Source organism: Penicillium concentricum (assembly GCF_028827145.1).
Source record: "Penicillium concentricum strain IBT 3081 chromosome Unknown utg000004l_segment0_segment0, whole genome shotgun sequence".
In the NCBI taxonomy this organism is placed as follows: Eukaryota; Fungi; Ascomycota; class Eurotiomycetes; order Eurotiales; family Aspergillaceae; genus Penicillium; species Penicillium concentricum.
Genome location: NW_026622757.1, coordinates 1,182,781 through 1,201,618, shown reverse-complemented (window position 1 = coordinate 1,201,618; position 18,838 = coordinate 1,182,781). Strand labels below are relative to the sequence as shown.

The following is an 18,838-nucleotide window of genomic DNA, read 5'->3' as shown; positions in this document are numbered from 1 at the left end:
ATCCTAATTTGAAACCGGCTAGCTACAGCAAAATGGCCGACCAGTGATAAATGGGTAGCAGGGGATGCACTTTGTCCCATGACATCGTCGACAGAAGCAGGTATAGAAACGTCTTGGCGTGTCAAATTGCCCAAAATTGTGACAAGGTAACCATTTGATTGGCTCTCATGTATTAGCTCCCCTTATCACCTTCTTGGCGCGTCAATACAATTTTAGGCCTCAAGTGTCATTTTCCAAGCTCCAAATTGGACGCGGTTTAGGTACCCTAGGATTGGGGAACAGTCGGTTTCTAATAGAAACTAGATCCCGCATTTTAGATTAATGCAAGATTAAATTCTCAAGCTGCCATGACAACTCGGCAAGCAAGGCAGCCGCCTTCATGCAACGCATAGCACCTTGCGCCCTGCATATTGACAGGAGGTACGGAGTACTGCATACGGAGTACATAAGTTTTCCACTACAGGATTCAAAAATGTGGCAGCTAGGAATGCAAAACCATGGTTCTTTCATCCTTCGAGGACGAAACATCAAATATCGATAAGAGTGTATCCTAATAATGGTACTCCGTTGTATGTGACAGGTCAACTTAGCCAGCAGCAGGGTCTTTTAGCCACACACTGTTGGTAGAAATAGTGGGACAGTTTAATTGCTTTTTTTGAATTCTTCCAAAGATTCGACGCATTGCCACGAGCTGAATTTCATGGTTAGCAGCTTTGGATGCTGTGAGACGCTACTAGTCAAGGCCACAAAATAATCCTGCAAACGGTGAGAAATTATTAACCAAATCCATTTAGCAGGTTTCATAAATTAAACAGATACTCATATTTGAGAAAGTAAACGAAGCTTTTCGGGAGCAGATCCGGGGCAAGGGAAAATGGTTATCCCTTACAAGGCCTCTCTACCATTATCAATTGCATGTGGCTGATATTCCAACAAATGGGAGATTTAACTCTCTCGTATTTCCATTCGATATTCAATTGGACACTCCGTTTTCTAGCCTTGGGTGGATCCGTCGCATAGGGAGTAATTGAGTGGCAATAAGTAAGCGCCCCTTACACATCAAGGTAGATGAGCTTAATATAGCCCTAACATGCAAAATGAGACAGTGACTATGGTGGCCTGTTTGTTTCTCAGTCAACTGTTGAGACATGTCCAGCCTTATTCTGACCATTTCTCGAGTCTCCAAGGTAACAATATGAGGGGCAAACGAGAGGGGCATAGGTCGAGTCGATCAACTCATGTATTAGAGTATTCAGACAAGGGTCAATCAAGAGTATTGTGACAACTTGGGTTACAGGATTTTATTGATCACCTCCGTCATTGCCGTTTGCACCGCGCCTCCATTGCCTAACATTTTCGTGCACTGGTACCATTTCGTGGAAAGTGATATGAAAGTTGGCTTCTAACCTGAAAGGTGACGCGCATAATCACGATTTAGAGGCCATCATAGCGAGTACATAATTAAATAGCGTTGACATTTGACACCCTTGGTCTCACATTGATCCCCATGACCGAGCAGCATTTACATGTAGATCTACTATGCGAGATTCGATGGGCAGATCGATAAATAGGGTTGACTGACTTTAGGGCAGTATAGCCTTAGGATCCACCCGTCATCATCAGTTCCTACAACATATAAATGCTTCTTCAGTGTCACAGTCGGAGATGATCGGATATCAAGTAAGATGATCTCCGAGCTGTTTGTACGGAGTAAGTAAGCACTGTATGCAAGTCTTGCATCATGGCATATTCAAAGTGATTTGGAACCCCTTCGACTATTGTATATAGCACCCAACAACCGAGAAAGTAATGATAGTCCGTGGAAGTAAAGATTCCGTGCGTCAATTGACTGTACACGGCAAGAATAGCCTCTGCAGACTCCGTAGTGCTGTCCAGGTTGGAGCAGTAAGTCAAGCGGATCGTCATGCGATCGACAGGAATAGCTTGAAATTATTGAACCATTCACAGCGAGACGGAAGGGGTAAGTGATTCTGGGGTCTCAGAATAAGGTGTGGGAAATTGATATTTAACCCTGCAGAGTGTAATTTAGTCCCATGCAAATTGTACCCAAAGAAGAAAAGAAAAAAGGAAAAGAACGCAAAAGCAAAGAACAACAAAGAAACATCGTATAGATGTGAGATTACGAAGCCATAGATGTACCAACCGAGTTCATCCGGGGCCAACACTGTACCCGATTCGTTGTATGCAGCCCCTTGCGCTGCACGCTGCTGCAAACACGCTTCCCAGACGGGGATGCTGTCTCGCGTCAAAAGCATTGGGCCGCTCATCCGAGGAGTGAGGAGAGATGAAATGGTTGATAAATTTTGGGAATTGGTACTGTCTGTTTCTCAAAAAGGGATAGTGGATTCTCTCCTAGGCCGTTTGGTTTCTGGGGCTGCATTGTTTATGGCGACGCTGCGTATCAGGTTTATGCGCTTAGGATTATAATACGGCTATATCCTCGAAGAATTTTCGCTTCTCAGTGGATCGAGAGATCATACTCTTATCACTCCTTTGTGCCCCATCTCAGTCGTATATCAGATCTGAATCAACTATTGATCTGATCGTTAGACTGTTCCCCGGGCAATCTTCTCTTTGGGGAGTAGCCATCCTTTCGTTTTTCCAAAGCCACAAGATCGCTTGACGATGAATTCATTGCACTCTCGAGATGGGATCTACAGGCGAGATAGTGACGGCATACTTATGTCCTCCCGTGGCGAGCAAGCCTTGGTTATAAGCGTTGTGTTCACGGCCTTGGCAACATGCTTCGTGACGATGAGGATGTATACTCGTGTAAGACTTATGAGACGAGTGGAGGCAAATGACTGGATGGTCATTATCGCACTGGTAAGTTGGGTGATTGGTACCCAAGAATGCCACATGTTGATACGAATGCATAGGTGAACTCATATGTCTTCATGGGTCTCGACATTGTCGAATGCGTTAGTGGCATCGGGACACACATTAAAGATATCCCACCACCCATCCTGGAGCGACAGTTGAAGGTGAGCTTGCCCTAAGCTGGGTCGTTAGATACCAGCCACATCTAACAAACAATCCGAATAGGCCTTTTGGCTCACCATTCCTTTCTACAACGCCGCCGTTCTCTGCGCCAAAGCCTCGATTCTAATGCAGTACTGGCGAGTCTTCCCAACCCACCGCATGCGTGTCGTCTGCTGGATCATGATCACCATCCTCGCCATATACGGCACATGGGCGGTGATCAGTGCATTCCTCAACTGTATTCCCGTCGCCAAATTCTGGGACCCTACAATCGAAGGTTTCTGTTTGAACAAGACCAAGCTGTGGTTCTCCAATGCTAGTATGCATATCGCAACCGATATTGCTATCCTGATCATTCCCATCCCGGCTTTAATGGCAGTCGACTTGCCCCGAAGACAGAAGGTTGCTTTAATGATCATGTTCGGTCTGGGTGGCTTGTGAGTTATCCCATTTCAAATATCAACCGTCCAAGAACTAACACAACACTCACTAGTGTCTGCATTACCAGTATTGTCCGTCTAGTCAGCCTGAAAAAGATTGCCGATTCATCCGATCCCACCTGTACGTGTCGTACCACTCATCCCTACTCCCAAAATCCAAACTAACACAGCCCAGTCGATAACGTCGGCGCTGCCTCCTGGTCCGCCATAGAATGCAACACAGGCATAATATGCGCCTGTCTACCAACCCTGAAACCCCTCATCGCCCGCATCTTCCCAGGAATGATATCTACCTTCAATGCCAGTCGTCCCACCCGCGGCGACACAACCCAGCGCAACTCCGAGTGGAACGGTGATGCATCAACTCTCGGCGCACCCGGCGAGGAACACGAGTACGGCGCTGGCGACCCGGAGCGTGTTCTCGCTCTTGTTCCTGGTACTGGGCTTAGATCTAGTCTTAAGCGCTGGACGCGAGAGGAGGAGAAGAAGTTGACACAGATTGCTGCGATTTCTGCGCCTCGTCCTAATATGATGATGCACCCTCGTGCTTTCCCACCAGCTTTTCCTCCGGCTTCGGGGGTACCGTTTTAAGTGTCTCTTGCTGTATAGACACGCCTTTGCTTTCTAAATGGCTCATACAGTCATGTTGATGGCTTGGAGTATAATGCGATATACCCGTCGGATTTTTCTTTGTGTTTCTTGTGAGAATTTCACCACGCTCTTTGGGCCTGACGGTTGTCGGGCCATGAATACTTTGTGGGTATACCCTCGTTTTCCTTTTTTTTTTTATATATGTCATTTCAAAATATAGTAATTTGGAATGTAGGTTTGGAAATTCTTGGATATATAGATAGTGGAGGTACAGCAATCGAACAAAACAGATAACTTAATACCGAAAGTTGGAAGAGCAATGGTCAGGATAAGGCCACTTGGTTGTAGTCCAATACACGCCTAAATCGTAGAAGAACGAGACAACCCGCCTATAACAGGCATGCAAAAAGAAGAGAGCGCTCTATACCGCCCAGAGCGAAGCGCGAAATTATCTATCTAAAAGTCGGTAAACTCCTTGTCGACTTCTTCGTAATGATCGAAGAATCCCTTGAACAACTTGACACCCAGGCCGGGGTCCAAGCTTCCAGTAGTCGCCCGGATACTGTGCATGCTCAGCTGCGGGATACCGCAGTCAATGGCCCTCATACCAATCTGGGCACTGGTCATGGGCCCGATAGTGCCACCGCTGCGAGAGTCATTGCGAATCTGGAAGACCTGCAAGGTTGACCCACAGCGCTCTGCAACTCGCCTAATGACGGCCTCACTGACACTGTCGGTAGTCATGTGTCCGTTTGAGTCGGCAGAGACTGCCACGCCAACGTTGAGGCGGGGCGCGTGGTTCTCGAGGTAGACATTGAGGAAGTTCGGGTTCACTGCGTGAATGACATCCGATGACACCAAGAAGCTGTTGGCCACTGTCTGGGAAAGGAGGCTGGGGCCATAGTTGCCCTCCGCGAAGGCCTCGGTAATCCGCTCAATGACGCTGCTCATAAAGTTCGACCGAGCACCTTGGCGGAGCAAACTGCCAATCTCTTCATCATCGAACATACCAACCATCTTCACGGTTCCAGTCGATGTACTGTCCGAGGACGCAATGAGCGCTTCCTGTGCGGCATAACAGCAAAGCTTGTCATCAATGCGACCGGCGAAGATCATGTCCTTCTCTAGACCGCCTAGTTGAGCGGGCTGGGTATCAAAGAGTTCCAATTCCCAGTTGACAATAGTGCTGTAGTCTGTGATACCAAGCTCCTTGGAGATGATCTTCACAAGCTTCTCAGGCTGGGTCGAGGTAAATGTGCCAAACTTGACGTTGCTTGACTCGACCTTGGAATGTTCAAACAGATCAGAGTTATCAATTCCGATGACAGGCACCATTTGAGTTTCCTGGTTGAATGGGCCATTCGCAGGAGAACCGAAATGGGGAGCGAGGGTAGGCACACGAGCAATAGGCCAGTCAAGTTTGACCAGTTTAGTCTCCACCTTGCCAGTTTCCGGGTCGCGGACGAGCACGCGACCACCAATACCAAGATCACGATCCCACCAAGTATTGCCGAGACCACCAGCGTATGGGGCAACGCCGAGCTGCTGGAAGCCTGCTTTGTTCGGTAGCTTGGACACGGGCTTCAGCTTGGCAGTCAAAGCATCAACGTGGCCAGCAACGATAGCCACACCGTTTCCGCTCTCGTATTTGGAGCCAATATTGAAAGCGATCAAAGAGCTGCCGTTGCGGGAAGTGTAGAACTTTCCGCCTCGTTTCAGCTCCGATGTCCACACCGCTCGCTCAGAGAGGTGCTTATAGCCATGGTCTTCGAGCTGCTTGGAGAAGGATTTGACGGCGTGGAAAATCGTGGGATTGGAAGTCATAAACTCGCAGTATGGCTTGGAGTAATCCTCGGGGTGAACGGGCTCATCGGAGATCGATTGCTGAGCTCGGACTGGCAGTGCTGAAGGTACAGGCATGAACGGATTGGGCAGCTGGGCGGATATTTGTGAAGCCCATGGCATATCGAGGCCTTGGGTGGAACTGTATTTTCTTGTCATGTTTGTGAATAGAGTATGTGATTGTAGGGAAGAGGGAGGGTAGAAGAGGATGACTCGTGAGGGGAAAGGCGGAACCCCGACGGGGGCTGGTACCTGATCCATCCAAATGCCCCTTGCTTATCGCCGAGTCCGGTCTACTGATAACAAGTTCAGCTCTATTTATTCACGTGTGAGTACGGAGTACATGTTCTTTTCTTATAGGTCAAATAACCTGTATGTATATCGATTTACTTTATACGGAGTAGGTAGAAGCTATTGACCTCACAATATATTTGGCTTGGTAAATGCTTAGTTTGGAGCTACGAATCGCGTACGAAACTAGGCCCTATGACGCCATTTGCTACTAGATCGGCTCTAGTAAATCTGCGAAGACATATTTGAGTAGAAATAATTAAGATGAGCTTCTAGTATTCTCTTGTAATCCGTATTCGAGTGACCTAAACGTCAAGCAATCTTGAAACGCTCATAAAATCCACTATTTCTTTATACACATCCCGATGTATATCCGAATATTATTGCGCATCACCAACTGTGATGGGTTTATATGATACAACGAAGAATTGATCAGCAAACGAAGTCCACAGATTTGTGCGCAAGAAGTCTGGCGCTTCAATACCAAAATAATATATTAAAACTTCTCTTCTTGAAGGGACGGTCAACCCCTTCACGGGGAGCAGTTTATTGCGCCTGAGATTCAAATATCGGAGATTTCCAACGCCAAGTGAAGCAACCCCATGCTGCCAGAGGTATAATCCTCTTTATATAGCAACATGATAGATTCCTCAAATGAGGGATAGCCTTGCTTGACGTATACCCACATCATGGTGATGTCAGTTGACAGAAAACGCCCCAAAGCCTGGAGTTCCAACATTTGCTGCCCATCTGAGTATAAAACTGTGCTCTCAGTTCCTGTTACCCCCAAACGCATAAATTCATCACATCCCAATCATACATACCCTCAATTATATTGAAAATGGCGTTGACCCAGGCAGCAAACCTGGTAGAAAAGATTCTCGGCCACGGTGATAATGCGACAATTGCCACTGATGTGTCTAGATACGACAATGAACATGGAGTGGAGACCGGAGAGATGATCCAGGCTACTACCTGGCAAGGGAAGAACCATGTTAAAGTTGGTAGGCGAGAGACGAAAATACCAGCTTAAGCCCTGTATGCTTGCTGATCACTGCGATTAGTGCAAATGCCGAAGCCACGGGTGATCGACCCTGGAGACGTGATTGTTAGAGTGACAGGAAGCACTATTTGCGGTAGCGATCTTCACCTGTATCACGGTATGAAGATATTTCCACGATTAGAGCGAGCGAATAGACTGACACGACTTTGCCGGCAAAGGAGTCATTCCTCAGTTGGAGAAGGGAGACGTGCTCGGTCATGAATGCTGTGGAGTTGTGGACAGTGTAGGGCCCGAGTCAAAGAAGGTCAAAGTTGGAGAACGAGTTGTTGTTTCTTTTCCGATTGCCTGTGGGGATTGCAGGAATTGTCGGAGAGAGTACTATTCTCAATGCGACAGGACGAACGAGAATACTTTGACCAATGTCTTATATGGGAAACGAACGGCAGGTAAGTTGACCAGTGTAGTACGATATGCAATTCAGACGTCCCTGAGGGTCGTGAGATTCATACTAAATTGGGATACAGGCATGTTTGGATATTCCCATTTCACAGGTGGGTTTGCAGGTGGGCAAGCCGAGTACATTCGAGTTCCATACGGCGACGTCAATCTGCTTTCTATTCCAGCCGAAGTACCAGATGAGAAGGCACTTTATGTCTCGGATGTTATAGCAACATCATGGCACTGCGTGGTCGACACTGGCGTGAAGAAAGGAGATGTTGTTGCGATCTGGGGAGCAGGACCGATCGGGCAGATGTGCGCACAGTTCAGCTTCTTCCATGGAGCTAGTCGAGTCATCCTTATCGACGGAGGTGACGGTGGATGGCGATTGGACTTTGTAAAGACTAAAGTGCCAATGGTTGAGACAATCAACTTCACTGACCTGCCTCGAAGCGAGTCGGTGACATCACAGCTGCAAAAAATGGTCGAGGGCGGACCCGATGTTGCTTTGGAGTGTGCAGCAGGTGAATACGCCAAAGGATGGGCACATTACTTCGAGCAGCTGCTTGGAATGGAGACGGATACTTCGGAGTTGTTGAATGAAATGATTACTGCTGTCCGCCCGTTTGGCCATGTTGGGGTGACGGGTGTCTATGCCGGATTTGTGAGTTGACCAGTTTTCGGAAGAGTGAAGTATCTAACAAATCATCCTCAGACCAATCACTTTAACATTGGGGCTCTGATGCAGACAGGTGTTCATCTTATGGGTAATGGGCAGGCTCCTGTGCACAAGTATTGGAAGCACCTCATGCACCTTATTCAAACGAACGATATCAACCCACTGGATATGGTGACCCACCGAGTCCGTTTGGAAGACATGGAGAAATTGTATGCGGTTTTCAATAAGCGAGAGATGGGCATGCAGAAGGTCTTCGTGCAGACCAAGCACTCTGCTCCTCCAGCAGACGGGGCTCCTCCATTAACGGAATTGTGAGGCAGACCCGGTTCTTGAAATTGTTCAGTACAGAGGTGATCTCGTCAGTGTAAGTGAAATACATTATTTGCTTGATATTTCATATTTACTCCCAATGGAGCTAGAAACTAGAGGTATTCTGCAAATCAAATACTAGAGAAGTAGAGATATTCTAGTTATTAGCTAGAATGTAATCCGTTTATATCCTACAATCGATATTGCCATTCATGCCATTCATATCAGTAGATGGTTTTTTCAATTGTGACGAGAACTGAGAACTGCGTCATCTCGGTTTATACTACCCGTTTCATGATACACCGAAAAAGATATTACCGAGTATAGTGGATCGCTTTTTCGGATCGCCGAAAATGGGCCTCCAAACACAATGGAAACGAGTGTGCCCAATAGTGGCGACTTCTTTCCACGCATTCCACTTATTTCATTGTCTATCCCTGCATACGGACGCCACAAACAACTCTGGCTGTGACTAACTGACGGTGTTCTCCAAATCGGGCCATGTGTGTGAAACTTCCGCTGTTCGGCTCTCGCTCGGAATGAGGTTGGGGAGCACTGATTGATAAGAATCTGCTGTGTGGGGGCTCCAACCACCAACTACTTCCACAAAAAGGCGACCCAATCACCCAGAAAGGAAAAAAATACACCGAGAAAGAAATGAAAAGAGAGGCAAATTGGCCGGTCTCCAGTTCAACCCTTGGATTGCGCGCAAAGATGAGCGTTAGTGCCATCAGATAAGATCATAGACACCGAGAACGGCTGTACGGAACTCAATTCCCATGCCGATCCATATTCTCACCGCAGGGAATGACTCCTGGGAAAGTTCTTTTGCGCATTGGCACGTTCCTATTGGCTCAATCGCCGTTTCTGCTAGGTAATAGCTGTTGACCGGAAGTAGGGGAGTCTTGCCCACCCATGGTCAATGGATTGGCGAGACACTCCACTCGAGCAAATTTTACTTTCACTGGAGAGTTCTGATCCGTGTCGCCTGTTATTGAGTCATCGACGATCAGGCGGGTCAACGGTGAGCTGCATAGGAAGTTCTCAGCATGTTATGCAAACCAGGAATTGGGACGAGTTTATTTGCTATTGCAGTGCTTTCTGTGCCAGTTCAAGTAATTAGCCCGACTCGAAATGTGTCTAAGAAAGAATGAACACAGTTAGTGAAGATAATGAGATATATTAGAGTAAAGAAGAATGTTGCGTCAGTCCACCGACGCTTTCTCGGAACCATCTCCACTCATTGGGGGATTCTCGGATCAGATAAAAATTTCAAAGAGGATCCTCTCGGATTAGGTTTAGCAAAATAGTAAACGAACCAATAGTAAATCAGTAGAAAAAGCAAATAAAAGAAGAGAAAAGAACATTTACTGGTAAAACTACATATGCAGCCGAAAAGGTCAATGTCCGAAACCGGAATCATGTGAGCACATAATCTAATCTGATCATCACTTTTTCTCGGGTTTCCCCCTCTCCCTTCGCATTCCAATTCTCTCTTCTCTTTAACCTTTCTATACTCTTTGTATCCATTCCCCAGTCGGATTATTTCATACACAGGGTTTGAAAGGAAGCTAGTTCTTGCTTCTCCAACTAGTCTTTCTCGCTTATCGGCTCATATGAGCACACTTCCGCTCTTCCGACCGAGAAACGGCTCGTGCGTGTGCCCCGACCACGCCCGACTAGTTGTTTCCAACTGACCTCAACACAGTATTTGAACATCAATTTGGTGTCAAAATGGCCAGTGGGGTGTCTATGACACCTGCTCTAGCCGGACATCCTGCATTGGCCCTCGCACCGGCGCCCACGCTGGCCGCCAGGCCCTCTGTAGCCCCATCTCCAGGACCGGGTACCCCCGGCTCCATCACCTCGAGAGAATGGGTTATCCCACCACGTCCCAAGCCTGGTCGCAAGCCAGCTACGGACACACCACCAACCAAACGCAAGGCGCAGAACCGAGCAGCTCAACGAGCGTTCCGTGAGCGCCGGGCTGCCCGAGTTAGTGAACTGGAAGAGCAAATGAAGGAAATCGAAGATAGCCACGATATTCAGGTCGCCTCGCTCCAACAGCAAATCGAAAACCTCTCCGGTGAAGTTGATCAGTGCCGCGAGGAGATGGGCTGGTGGCGCGACCGATGCCACGCCTTGGAGAAGGAAGTATCGATCGAGCGCAGCGCAAAGGAAGCCATTGTCAAGGAATTCCGGTCATCGTTTGCTGGCCCTAACGTCAGCAAGCCCGCGCCTATTCCGGATTCTGTGCCCTTGCCACCTCGCAAGACTAGAAGCTCCCGAATGGAGGATGTTCAGCCCACCAGTACCGAACGTAACAAGGAAGACGGACACATGAATGTACCTCTGGGGTGCAATAACTGCTCCAACGCCCACTGCCAGTGCATTGAAGATGCATTCGGCATGCCAATGGATACCCATGAATCATCTCGTGCTAGACACCCACCTCACGGTGTGGGCAGCCCGGAACGCGATCATAGGGATCCTCACATCAAGCCCGATCCAGAAGAGATGGAAATCGACTTCACCGCTCAGTTCTCCAGCGCACCAACCCAGTCTCATGACCATGATGTCTCCTCGCCCCCCGTTGATCCCTGCGGGTTCTGCCAGGACGGCACTCCCTGTATCTGCGCCGAGATGGCCGCACAGGAGCAGCAGCGTGTACGCAACGCTAACACATTTGAGACCAACCGTCTCGCACCAATCCAATCCATCTCCCAGTTCACCCCGCCCCCATCTGAGGGAGATGTCCGCTCAGAAGTGGTCCTCCCACCCATTAGCCAAGCAACCAACCCCTGTGCCAATGGGCCAGGCACCTGCGCTCAGTGTCTTGCCGACCCCCGAAGCACTCTTTTTTGCAAGACCTTGGCAGCCTCTCGGTCAGCGAGTGGAACTCCGTCCGGAGGAGGCTGCTGCGGAGGCGCAGGAAAGGACGGCGGATGCTGCATGTCAAGAGATGCCCCCGCCACCGCGTCCAACCCGCGTAGAGACGCCACCATGCCTTCGCAACCTCCCGCACCCAAGCCCGCTCCGCCCTCCGAGCTAACGCTCAGCTGTGCGGACGCTTTCACCACCCTGTCCCGCCACCCGAACTTCTCCCGCGCCAGCGACGATATTTCAGCCTGGCTACCAAAGCTCCACACCCTCCCCAACCCTCGTGACCTCGCTCCGCCAGACAGCCGCGCTGCTATGGAAGTCGAGGCCGCAAGTGTCATGGGTGTGCTGCGATACTTTGACCGCCGCTTCGCTGAAAAATAAACAATTCTCATTATGGATCTCACGCGTCCGGGTTCCCTTCTGCGTTTTTTCCGGTCCTCACCCACAAGGACACTTTTGATACCCATACCCCCCTCCTCTCCTGGACGCTCCATGTACCATCATACGGACTTGTTTCATATCATTCCTGTCTCTCTTTATCCCCTCTCCCATAAGGAATTGATCTGGCTCCATGTATATTTACATGGCTCGATTGATTCTCTGTCTCTCAACCCAAAAGCATGACATGTTGATTCTCATTTGATTTGACTGGGTTCACCTGGTGCAAGCTCTCCTGGCCGCCATGATCATGGTCAGTGGTTGAGCTGGTGGTCACTTTGTTTTCGATCCCAATTCTCTCATTTCATTAGACGGATGGATTTTAGCGGCGTTTCTTTTAGGGGTTATGTGTACAACGTGATTTTCTTATGACTGAAACGATAGTACCGCACTGCAATTTGCCCTTTTAACTGTAATTCGACATGTAGACCAAGGGGATATGATTCCATTTTCAGGATGGTATATGTGATAGTGATAGGCTCATTACCAAATTTGTTCTCGTGTACAGGTGTTGCACATAAAGTGAAGAGCAAGAAAACGCCAAACACCAGCCCAGATGCTAAGTTGATGAGCCAGCGGTTTGAATATGGAAAGGAGAAAAAAAAGAAGGAACAAAAAGATCATCAAAGACCGAGCTTAACGTCCTCTTCCACGTCCACCACCACCACCGCCACCTCCCATTCCACCCATCAACCCGCCCATTTGGCTCATTAGGCTCTGCATATCAGGCATGCCGCCACCACCACCTCCCATCATCTGCATCATCTTGGCCATGTCAGGCATACCCGGCATACCACCACCGCCGCCAGCACCACCCATGGAGGCCATGCGCTTCTGCATGGCAGCCATTTGCTGATTCTTGTTTCCGCCCTTCATCATGTTCTGAGCTTGCTGCATCTGCTTCTTCTGGCCGCCAACACGCTTGGCCATGCCGGCCATCATGCGGTGCTGGGAGAGCAGGTCCTCGACCTCACGGACGGTGGTTCCACTGCCGTGCGCGATGCGGACCATGCGGCTAGGCTGCTCGACGAAGTTCTTGCCATCGCCATCCAGCTCAGCTACAGTCATACTATCGAAAATGTAGACCATACGGCGCAGCTTCAGTGAGCCATCCTCGTCATCCAGACCTTGGGTCATGTTGGAGAGACCAGGGATCATGCCGGATAACTTGGACAGCGGGCCCATCTTCATGATCGATGTGATGTTCTCCCGGAAATCGCGCAGAGTGTAGATACCTTCCGCAATGTGCTTGTATGTTTCTTTGGCACCTGCGGAATCCTTGGTCATGGCCTGCACGTGCTCGACCAGTCCGGCGACATCGCCCATGCCTAGTAGCTTCTGAACGAAGGCGCGGGGCTCAAATCGCTCCAGATCCATCATGTGCTCACCGGTTCCGAGGAAGATAATGGGAGTGTGTGTCGCAGCGACAGCAGAAATAGCACCACCACCGGCGGCATGGCCGTCGGTCTTGGTAATAATAATAGCTCCGAAGTCTGCTGTTGCCTTGAAGGCTGCGGACTGAGCCTCGGCCGATTGACCGATTGTGCTGTCGAGGACGAGGATGGTCTGGTCTGGCGTCACGGCATCTTGAATTTGTGTCATTTCCGTGAAGAGCTCTTCCTCCTGTCGGTGGCGACCACTGGTATCGACAATGATGATATCGAAACGCTCCTTCTTAAACTTGGCCACACCCTCTGCGGCCACGACAGCAGGATCCGTCTGTGTGAGACTACCATAGTATGGAATCTTGGCCTTGGTAGCGTTCTGCTTCAGCTGATCAAAAGCACCAGCACGGAAGGTATCTGCGCAGACCAGCGCGGTTTTGAATCCTCGTGTCTGGTAGTGCCGAGCTAGCTTCGTACACGTTGTTGTCTTACCCGCACCCTGTAAACCGACAAACATGATCACATTAGAGCGGCCCTTCTTCGGCCGGAAGGAATCTGCATGCGGATCCACCAGTTTTACGAGCTCGTCGAAGACGGTCTTCTGGATCAGTCGCTTCTTGTTCACTGCGGCTGGAAGTGAGGCGAAGTTCACGCTGGCCTTAATCGATTTGCGTAGTGTTCCTACGAGACGGACGTTGACATCGGCGGAGAGGAGAGCGGCGCAAATTTCCTTGAGCATATCATCGAAGGCCTGTTATTGTATTAGCACGCTGGCTTGTGGGCCACGCTGGAGAACACATGGCATACCTTCTCATCGAGGTTATTGGACCTCGTCAGGTCATTGACGGCGGAATTGATTCGCCGCCCAAGGTCTTGAAGAACCATGGTGAATATTTGCGTAGATGTAAACAATTAGAAATGATCCAAAATAAGACCGTAGTCGTCTATGATTCCGCGATGGAGGAGGGGTGAGGTGAAGCCCATCGGAAGACCACAGAGGCGATGTGGAGGGGCCAATCGGAGAGCCGACGGTTTCTCACCGCCCCAAAAAAAAGTTGTGATACGCTTTTGGATCAGTGTCTCGACTTTCTTCTTTACTTACATTATTACATTATTTTTTGTGACAATGCCTCCTGTTTCTTCCAAAAAGCGCAAGGTCCTTGATGGCCTCAAGGGCAACACTGGCCGCAAGAAGAAGTTCGTCAAGCAGAAATTCTACCACAGCAGCTCCGAGGATGAAGAAGATGAGAACTTCAACCCCGTCAACCTTGAAGACTCCGACGCCGAAGAAGGAGGTGTCAAAGTGGCCAAGCCCTCGGCTCTCGATCTCCGCATGAAGAAGGCAAAGACACAAAAAGAAGCACAAAAAGAAGCACCCGCACCGGAATCGAAAAAATCAGATGCTAGCGACTCAGACTCCAATGTCGCCGAGGACATTGAGCTAGACGATGCCGACTCCAATCTTGGCGAGGAGATCGAGCTGGACGATGCAGACCTCGAGAATGACGACGATGAAAGCGAAGCCTCTGGATCTGACGGATCCGACGAAGATGATCTTTCCGACTCATCAACAGCCGGCAAACCCACAGGTGCCAATCGTGGCCGAGCCGTCCCCAAGCGCAACGACCCTACCGCATTCTCAACCTCCATCTCCAAAATTCTGTCCACAAAACTTCCCACCTCCGCACGGGCTGATCCCGTTCTCTCGCGAAGCTCGTATGCCGCGAAGCTGGTGAACGAGGCTGCAGATGAGAAGCTTGACAACGCCGCACGGGCTAAGATGCGTGCTGAGAAGAAGGAAGAAATGGATCGCGGCCGTATCCGTGATGTGATGGGTATCAAGCGAGGAATTGCCGGCCCTGTCGCTGAGGAGGAGAAGCGTGTGCGCAAGATGGCGCAGCGTGGTGTCGTGAAGCTGTTCAATGCCGTTCGCGCGGCCCAAGTCCGAGGAGAGGAGGCCGCTAAGGATGAGCGCAAGAAGGGCACAATTGGTATGGGAGAGCGGGAGAAGGCTGCCAACGAGGTCAGCAAGCAAGGATTCCTTGAATTGATCAATGGAAAGAAGGGAAAGCCTTTGAACATCGAGGAGGCATGAGCTGGATCTACGATTACCCATGGCATGTTTTCTGGCGTTGGGAGACTTTTTTTTGTTATATATTCTTTTCTACATTGTAATAAAATTGCTTATGTGGAGAGTCTTGTTTGATTAAAATAGTATAGGAGATTTTCATTTTGCGATACCGCGCAAGTCTACTAGATGCATCAGATCAATATTACAGTACAAAGTCCTATTTGGTGTCCAAATAGGAGCCTAAACCCCCGCTGTGTCCAGCCATCTCAATTCAGATAAGATGTGAGGGTATACAAGATCCAAACAGTCCCTCCCGGGGTCTTCGCTGGTGTCTTTATTTCGACTCAAAGTCGCTTGCTTGGAGATTCCGTGTCATGGAGGGCAATCGCACAACCAATCCGTCAAGATCCTTGGTCATGATCACCTGGCAGCCCAATCGAGAGGTCTCGGTAAGCCCGAAAGCCAGATCCAACATGTCGTTCTCGTCGTCCGATGGCTCTTCCATTTTATCAAAGGTGTCCGGGTCGTCCACAATCACATGGCACGTTGAGCAGGCACAGGATCCTCCGCATGCACCTATTCCGGGAATAATGTCAGACATTGGGGGTTGGACAAGCATTGTATCGGCTGAACTCACCTTCCATTTCAAGGTCATTTGCCTGTGCGATGTCGAGTAGGTTATCACCCTCGGCAACCTGGAGCTTTACCTCGGTACCATCCTTGTCGATGAAAGTCACATTGATCCTACATAGTCAGTCAGCATGCAGCACAGATAGCGCAAGAGCGCAAAGAGGAGTGCAGTCTGGTGGGCGTACTCTTCTCCGGCCTTTGGCGGCGTGATATGACCATGCGCAGCCTGTGCAGTCACCGAGAAAGCACGCCGAGCTGTATTATATCCTTGCCAAGGTGCTTGAAGGCTTCTCTGTGCATTGATATCGGACCGAGGGTGTGTTGTGATTCCGGTGTTCCTCCACGATCTCGAATAACTCAGACATCTCCGCGATTGAGTCAAACAGATATCCCCGGCCTTGGGTACATGGCGCAATTGCTGACCAACTTCTCGCCAGAAAACCATGTTGCACAGAAGGTAAATAAATTAAAAGGAGGATTTGAAAGTCAACAGAGAAAAAAAGAGGATCCGGGGGAAGATGGGAAGAGTTAGCAATGATCGTCCAATGGCCGCGGAGGAAAAAAAAGACTGACAAAGCTTGGGCGTTCGGACATTCCACTCCTCCCGTTCTTCTTTCCCCGACTCTTTAACTCCGACCAACATCACATTATGTCGTCTCGTGAAGGGATCAATCCCTTGCGGCCTTACTATATCCCCCCATCTGGCCTATCGCCCGCTTCAAATGCACCCCCCGAAGTGGTGTCGCCGTCATCGGCCCATGTGTTCGGCAGCACAGCGCGTGATCTCATGCCGGACTTGGACTATGCCGATTATCTGGAAGCTTCGCCCTCTGTGTCTGACTGGGTCCGAGATGCCTTGAACCGGGCACTTGTTCGCTACACCAAGGTTCTCACTGCACAGCCGTTCGATGTTGCCAAAACCATCTTGCAGGTGTATGTCGTACCAGACGCCACAGACGAGCAGTGGGATCGGAACTCGACACCGGTTGCTGAAGGAAGCTCTTATGATTCGGTAAGAATGCTGCTCTCTACAGCTGATATAGGGCTGTGTTGGATTCCATGACAAATGACTGATGGAGTTGCGTATAGGAGTCAGAATCATCCGATGATGAAACTAGTTACTTCACCTCAGCGGCCCCTCCAACGCAGACGCCGAGTACACCTCGATCACGCAAATCACGCCACCACATCACCGACCGCAGTGGCTATATTCGACCAGAGTCTACCACACAGCCTAAGCATGTATTGACTCTCAAGAACTCGAACTCTCTGACCGAAGTTCTATCCCAGCTCTGGTCCTCCAGCGGCGCAACCTCACTATGGAAGTCCTCTAACGCTACATTCATTCACTCACTTCTCCTGCCGACTTTGAACACTTTCATCCGCAGTCTTCTGTCGGCAATCGTCGGCTTGCCAGAGGAAGACCTTTCCACGTCGATGACAGCGGATATTTTGACGGCCTCATCCCCTCTGGCAACGCTAGTCCTGTCATTCATTTCATCCTCGCTATCTGCCCTGATTCTAGCTCCTATCGACACCGCTCGTACATTCCTGATGCTCACACCAGCAACCCATGGGCCGGGGTCCCTCGTCCGAGCTATCCGCCAGCTTCCCACACCCAACTGCACGATCCCCTCGCACCTCGTCCCAATCACCATACTTCACTCAAGTCTCCCCAACCTTATTATGACCTCGACACCACTCTTCCTCAAATCCTACCTGTCCATTGACCCCCTCCTAAACCCCAATGCATGGAACCTCTGTGCCTTCCTTGGCTCGGGACTTGAACTCGCTGTTCGATTCCCACTCGAGACCGTGCTTCGCCGCGCCCAGATCGCCACATACACATCCTTGAGTCTGCGGCAGAAGTCCTCAGGCGGTAGCATCAGTGCGGCATCTATTGATGCGTCCGATGTGGAAACCATCGTCCCTACGCCGCGCACATACCGCGGTATCATCGGCACAATGTGGCATGTCGTTTATGAGGAGGGTGTTAGCCCGACACCGTCCGACACCGAGCGTGCCAAGCAGCTTCTCGGACAGCGTACCTCACGGCAGCAGCTTCAAAAACGACAGCAAGGCCAGGGTATTCAGGGCCTGTATCGTGGCTGGCGTATTGGCATGTGGGGTATCGCCGGCATCTGGGGAGCCAATCTGTTGGGCGGATTCGCTGCTGGTAGCGAAGACGAGGTGACGACAAGAGGTGGCCATGGCCGTTCCAGCGGTGGACGCTTCTAATCGACGCCGTCGAGCCTGGAGGTTTCGTTTTCGGCTTTTTCTTCATTTTAGTGGCCACCAAATCGCCACTCAACTGACCCAGTCAATCATTAGCGAAGAGACATCCCTGAAATCAGGTCTTGCATGCGATATTCTTCCCATTTCTCATTCCACACGTCTTACTTTTCTGGCTGACACAGTTCGATATCTGGCATCTTCCAGATTGGCAAGGTCAGATGCATTTCTTTCATCGCGTGCGTCAATCATGTTCGCTCTCCACTCTTATCCCCTTCTCCCTCATGTCTACATCTTATACCCCAGTGAATGGATCCAAGGGGCAAAGGCGATCGGCGTCATGTTTTTGGTTTAGCAGTCCCTGCAGCGCAAACCGTGTATAAAATCCATCTTCCCATGTCACCACATAGCTATGTAACGAGATACAAGTCACAGCCCGATCTCGTTCCGGGCTTGCTGGGCATTTAATTCATTAAATGATTGATCATATTAGATTGTGCGATTCAAGTCACACTAATCTCACTGCTGTATTATCCAAGATATCACACCTGGCTGCTTGGAACGATCTAAGTAATACATATGGTCATCTAATCTGCCTGTGAC

General features: G+C 49.8%; 8 protein-coding genes across 8 annotated transcripts; 5 read left to right on the top strand and 3 right to left on the bottom strand.

The window, feature by feature from the left end:
• Nucleotides 1-2,646: 2,646 nt before the first annotated feature.
• Nucleotides 2,647-4,034, top strand: N7517_009401 (uncharacterized protein; the record flags this gene model as incomplete). The annotated part of the gene is made up of 5 exons (XM_056727124.1): nt 2,647-2,847; nt 2,901-3,005; nt 3,067-3,440; nt 3,497-3,564; nt 3,619-4,034. The coding sequence occupies 5 exons, from the start codon at nt 2,647-2,649 to the stop codon at nt 4,032-4,034; spliced, it is 1,164 nt and encodes a 387-aa protein (XP_056575696.1).
• A 456-nt stretch (nt 4,035-4,490) lies between these two features.
• Nucleotides 4,491-6,035, bottom strand: N7517_009400 (M18 family aminopeptidase; the record flags this gene model as incomplete). Its single annotated transcript, XM_056727123.1, has 1 exon — nt 4,491-6,035. The coding sequence occupies one exon, from the start codon at nt 6,033-6,035 to the stop codon at nt 4,491-4,493; it is 1,545 nt and encodes a 514-aa protein (XP_056575695.1).
• A 973-nt stretch (nt 6,036-7,008) lies between these two features.
• On the top strand, nt 7,009-8,602 carry N7517_009399 (zinc-dependent alcohol dehydrogenase; the record flags this gene model as incomplete). Its single annotated transcript, XM_056727122.1, has 5 exons — nt 7,009-7,171; nt 7,232-7,327; nt 7,389-7,616; nt 7,695-8,272; nt 8,324-8,602. 5 exons carry the CDS (start codon nt 7,009-7,011, stop codon nt 8,600-8,602), a joined length of 1,344 nt encoding a protein of 447 aa, XP_056575694.1.
• A 1,728-nt stretch (nt 8,603-10,330) lies between these two features.
• On the top strand, nt 10,331-11,860 carry hapX (bZIP transcription factor HapX; the record flags this gene model as incomplete). The annotated part of the gene is made up of 1 exon (XM_056727121.1): nt 10,331-11,860. The coding sequence occupies one exon, from the start codon at nt 10,331-10,333 to the stop codon at nt 11,858-11,860; it is 1,530 nt and encodes a 509-aa protein (XP_056575693.1).
• Nucleotides 11,861-12,553: 693 nt separating this feature from the next.
• N7517_009397 (RNA-binding signal recognition particle subunit SRP54) lies at nt 12,554-14,212 on the bottom strand (the record flags this gene model as incomplete). The annotated part of the gene is made up of 2 exons (XM_056727120.1): nt 14,110-14,212; nt 12,554-14,053 (listed from the first exon to the last, which is right to left on the bottom strand). Exons 1-2 carry the CDS (start codon nt 14,185-14,187, stop codon nt 12,554-12,556), a joined length of 1,578 nt encoding a protein of 525 aa, XP_056575692.1. The 5' UTR covers nt 14,188-14,212.
• A 216-nt stretch (nt 14,213-14,428) lies between these two features.
• On the top strand, nt 14,429-15,397 carry N7517_009396 (rRNA-processing protein RRP15; the record flags this gene model as incomplete). Its single annotated transcript, XM_056727119.1, has 1 exon — nt 14,429-15,397. The coding sequence occupies one exon, from the start codon at nt 14,429-14,431 to the stop codon at nt 15,395-15,397; it is 969 nt and encodes a 322-aa protein (XP_056575691.1).
• Nucleotides 15,398-15,697: 300 nt separating this feature from the next.
• Nucleotides 15,698-16,448, bottom strand: N7517_009395 (ferredoxin family 2Fe-2S iron-sulfur cluster binding protein; the record flags this gene model as incomplete). Its single annotated transcript, XM_056727118.1, has 3 exons — nt 15,698-15,949; nt 16,011-16,117; nt 16,189-16,448. The coding sequence occupies 3 exons, from the start codon at nt 16,446-16,448 to the stop codon at nt 15,708-15,710; spliced, it is 609 nt and encodes a 202-aa protein (XP_056575690.1). The 3' UTR covers nt 15,698-15,707.
• A 204-nt stretch (nt 16,449-16,652) lies between these two features.
• On the top strand, nt 16,653-18,241 carry N7517_009394 (mitofusin complex protein UGO1; the record flags this gene model as incomplete). Its single annotated transcript, XM_056727117.1, has 2 exons — nt 16,653-17,015; nt 17,093-18,241. The coding sequence occupies 2 exons, from the start codon at nt 16,653-16,655 to the stop codon at nt 18,239-18,241; spliced, it is 1,512 nt and encodes a 503-aa protein (XP_056575689.1).
• Between the last annotated feature and the right edge of the window lie 597 nt (nt 18,242-18,838).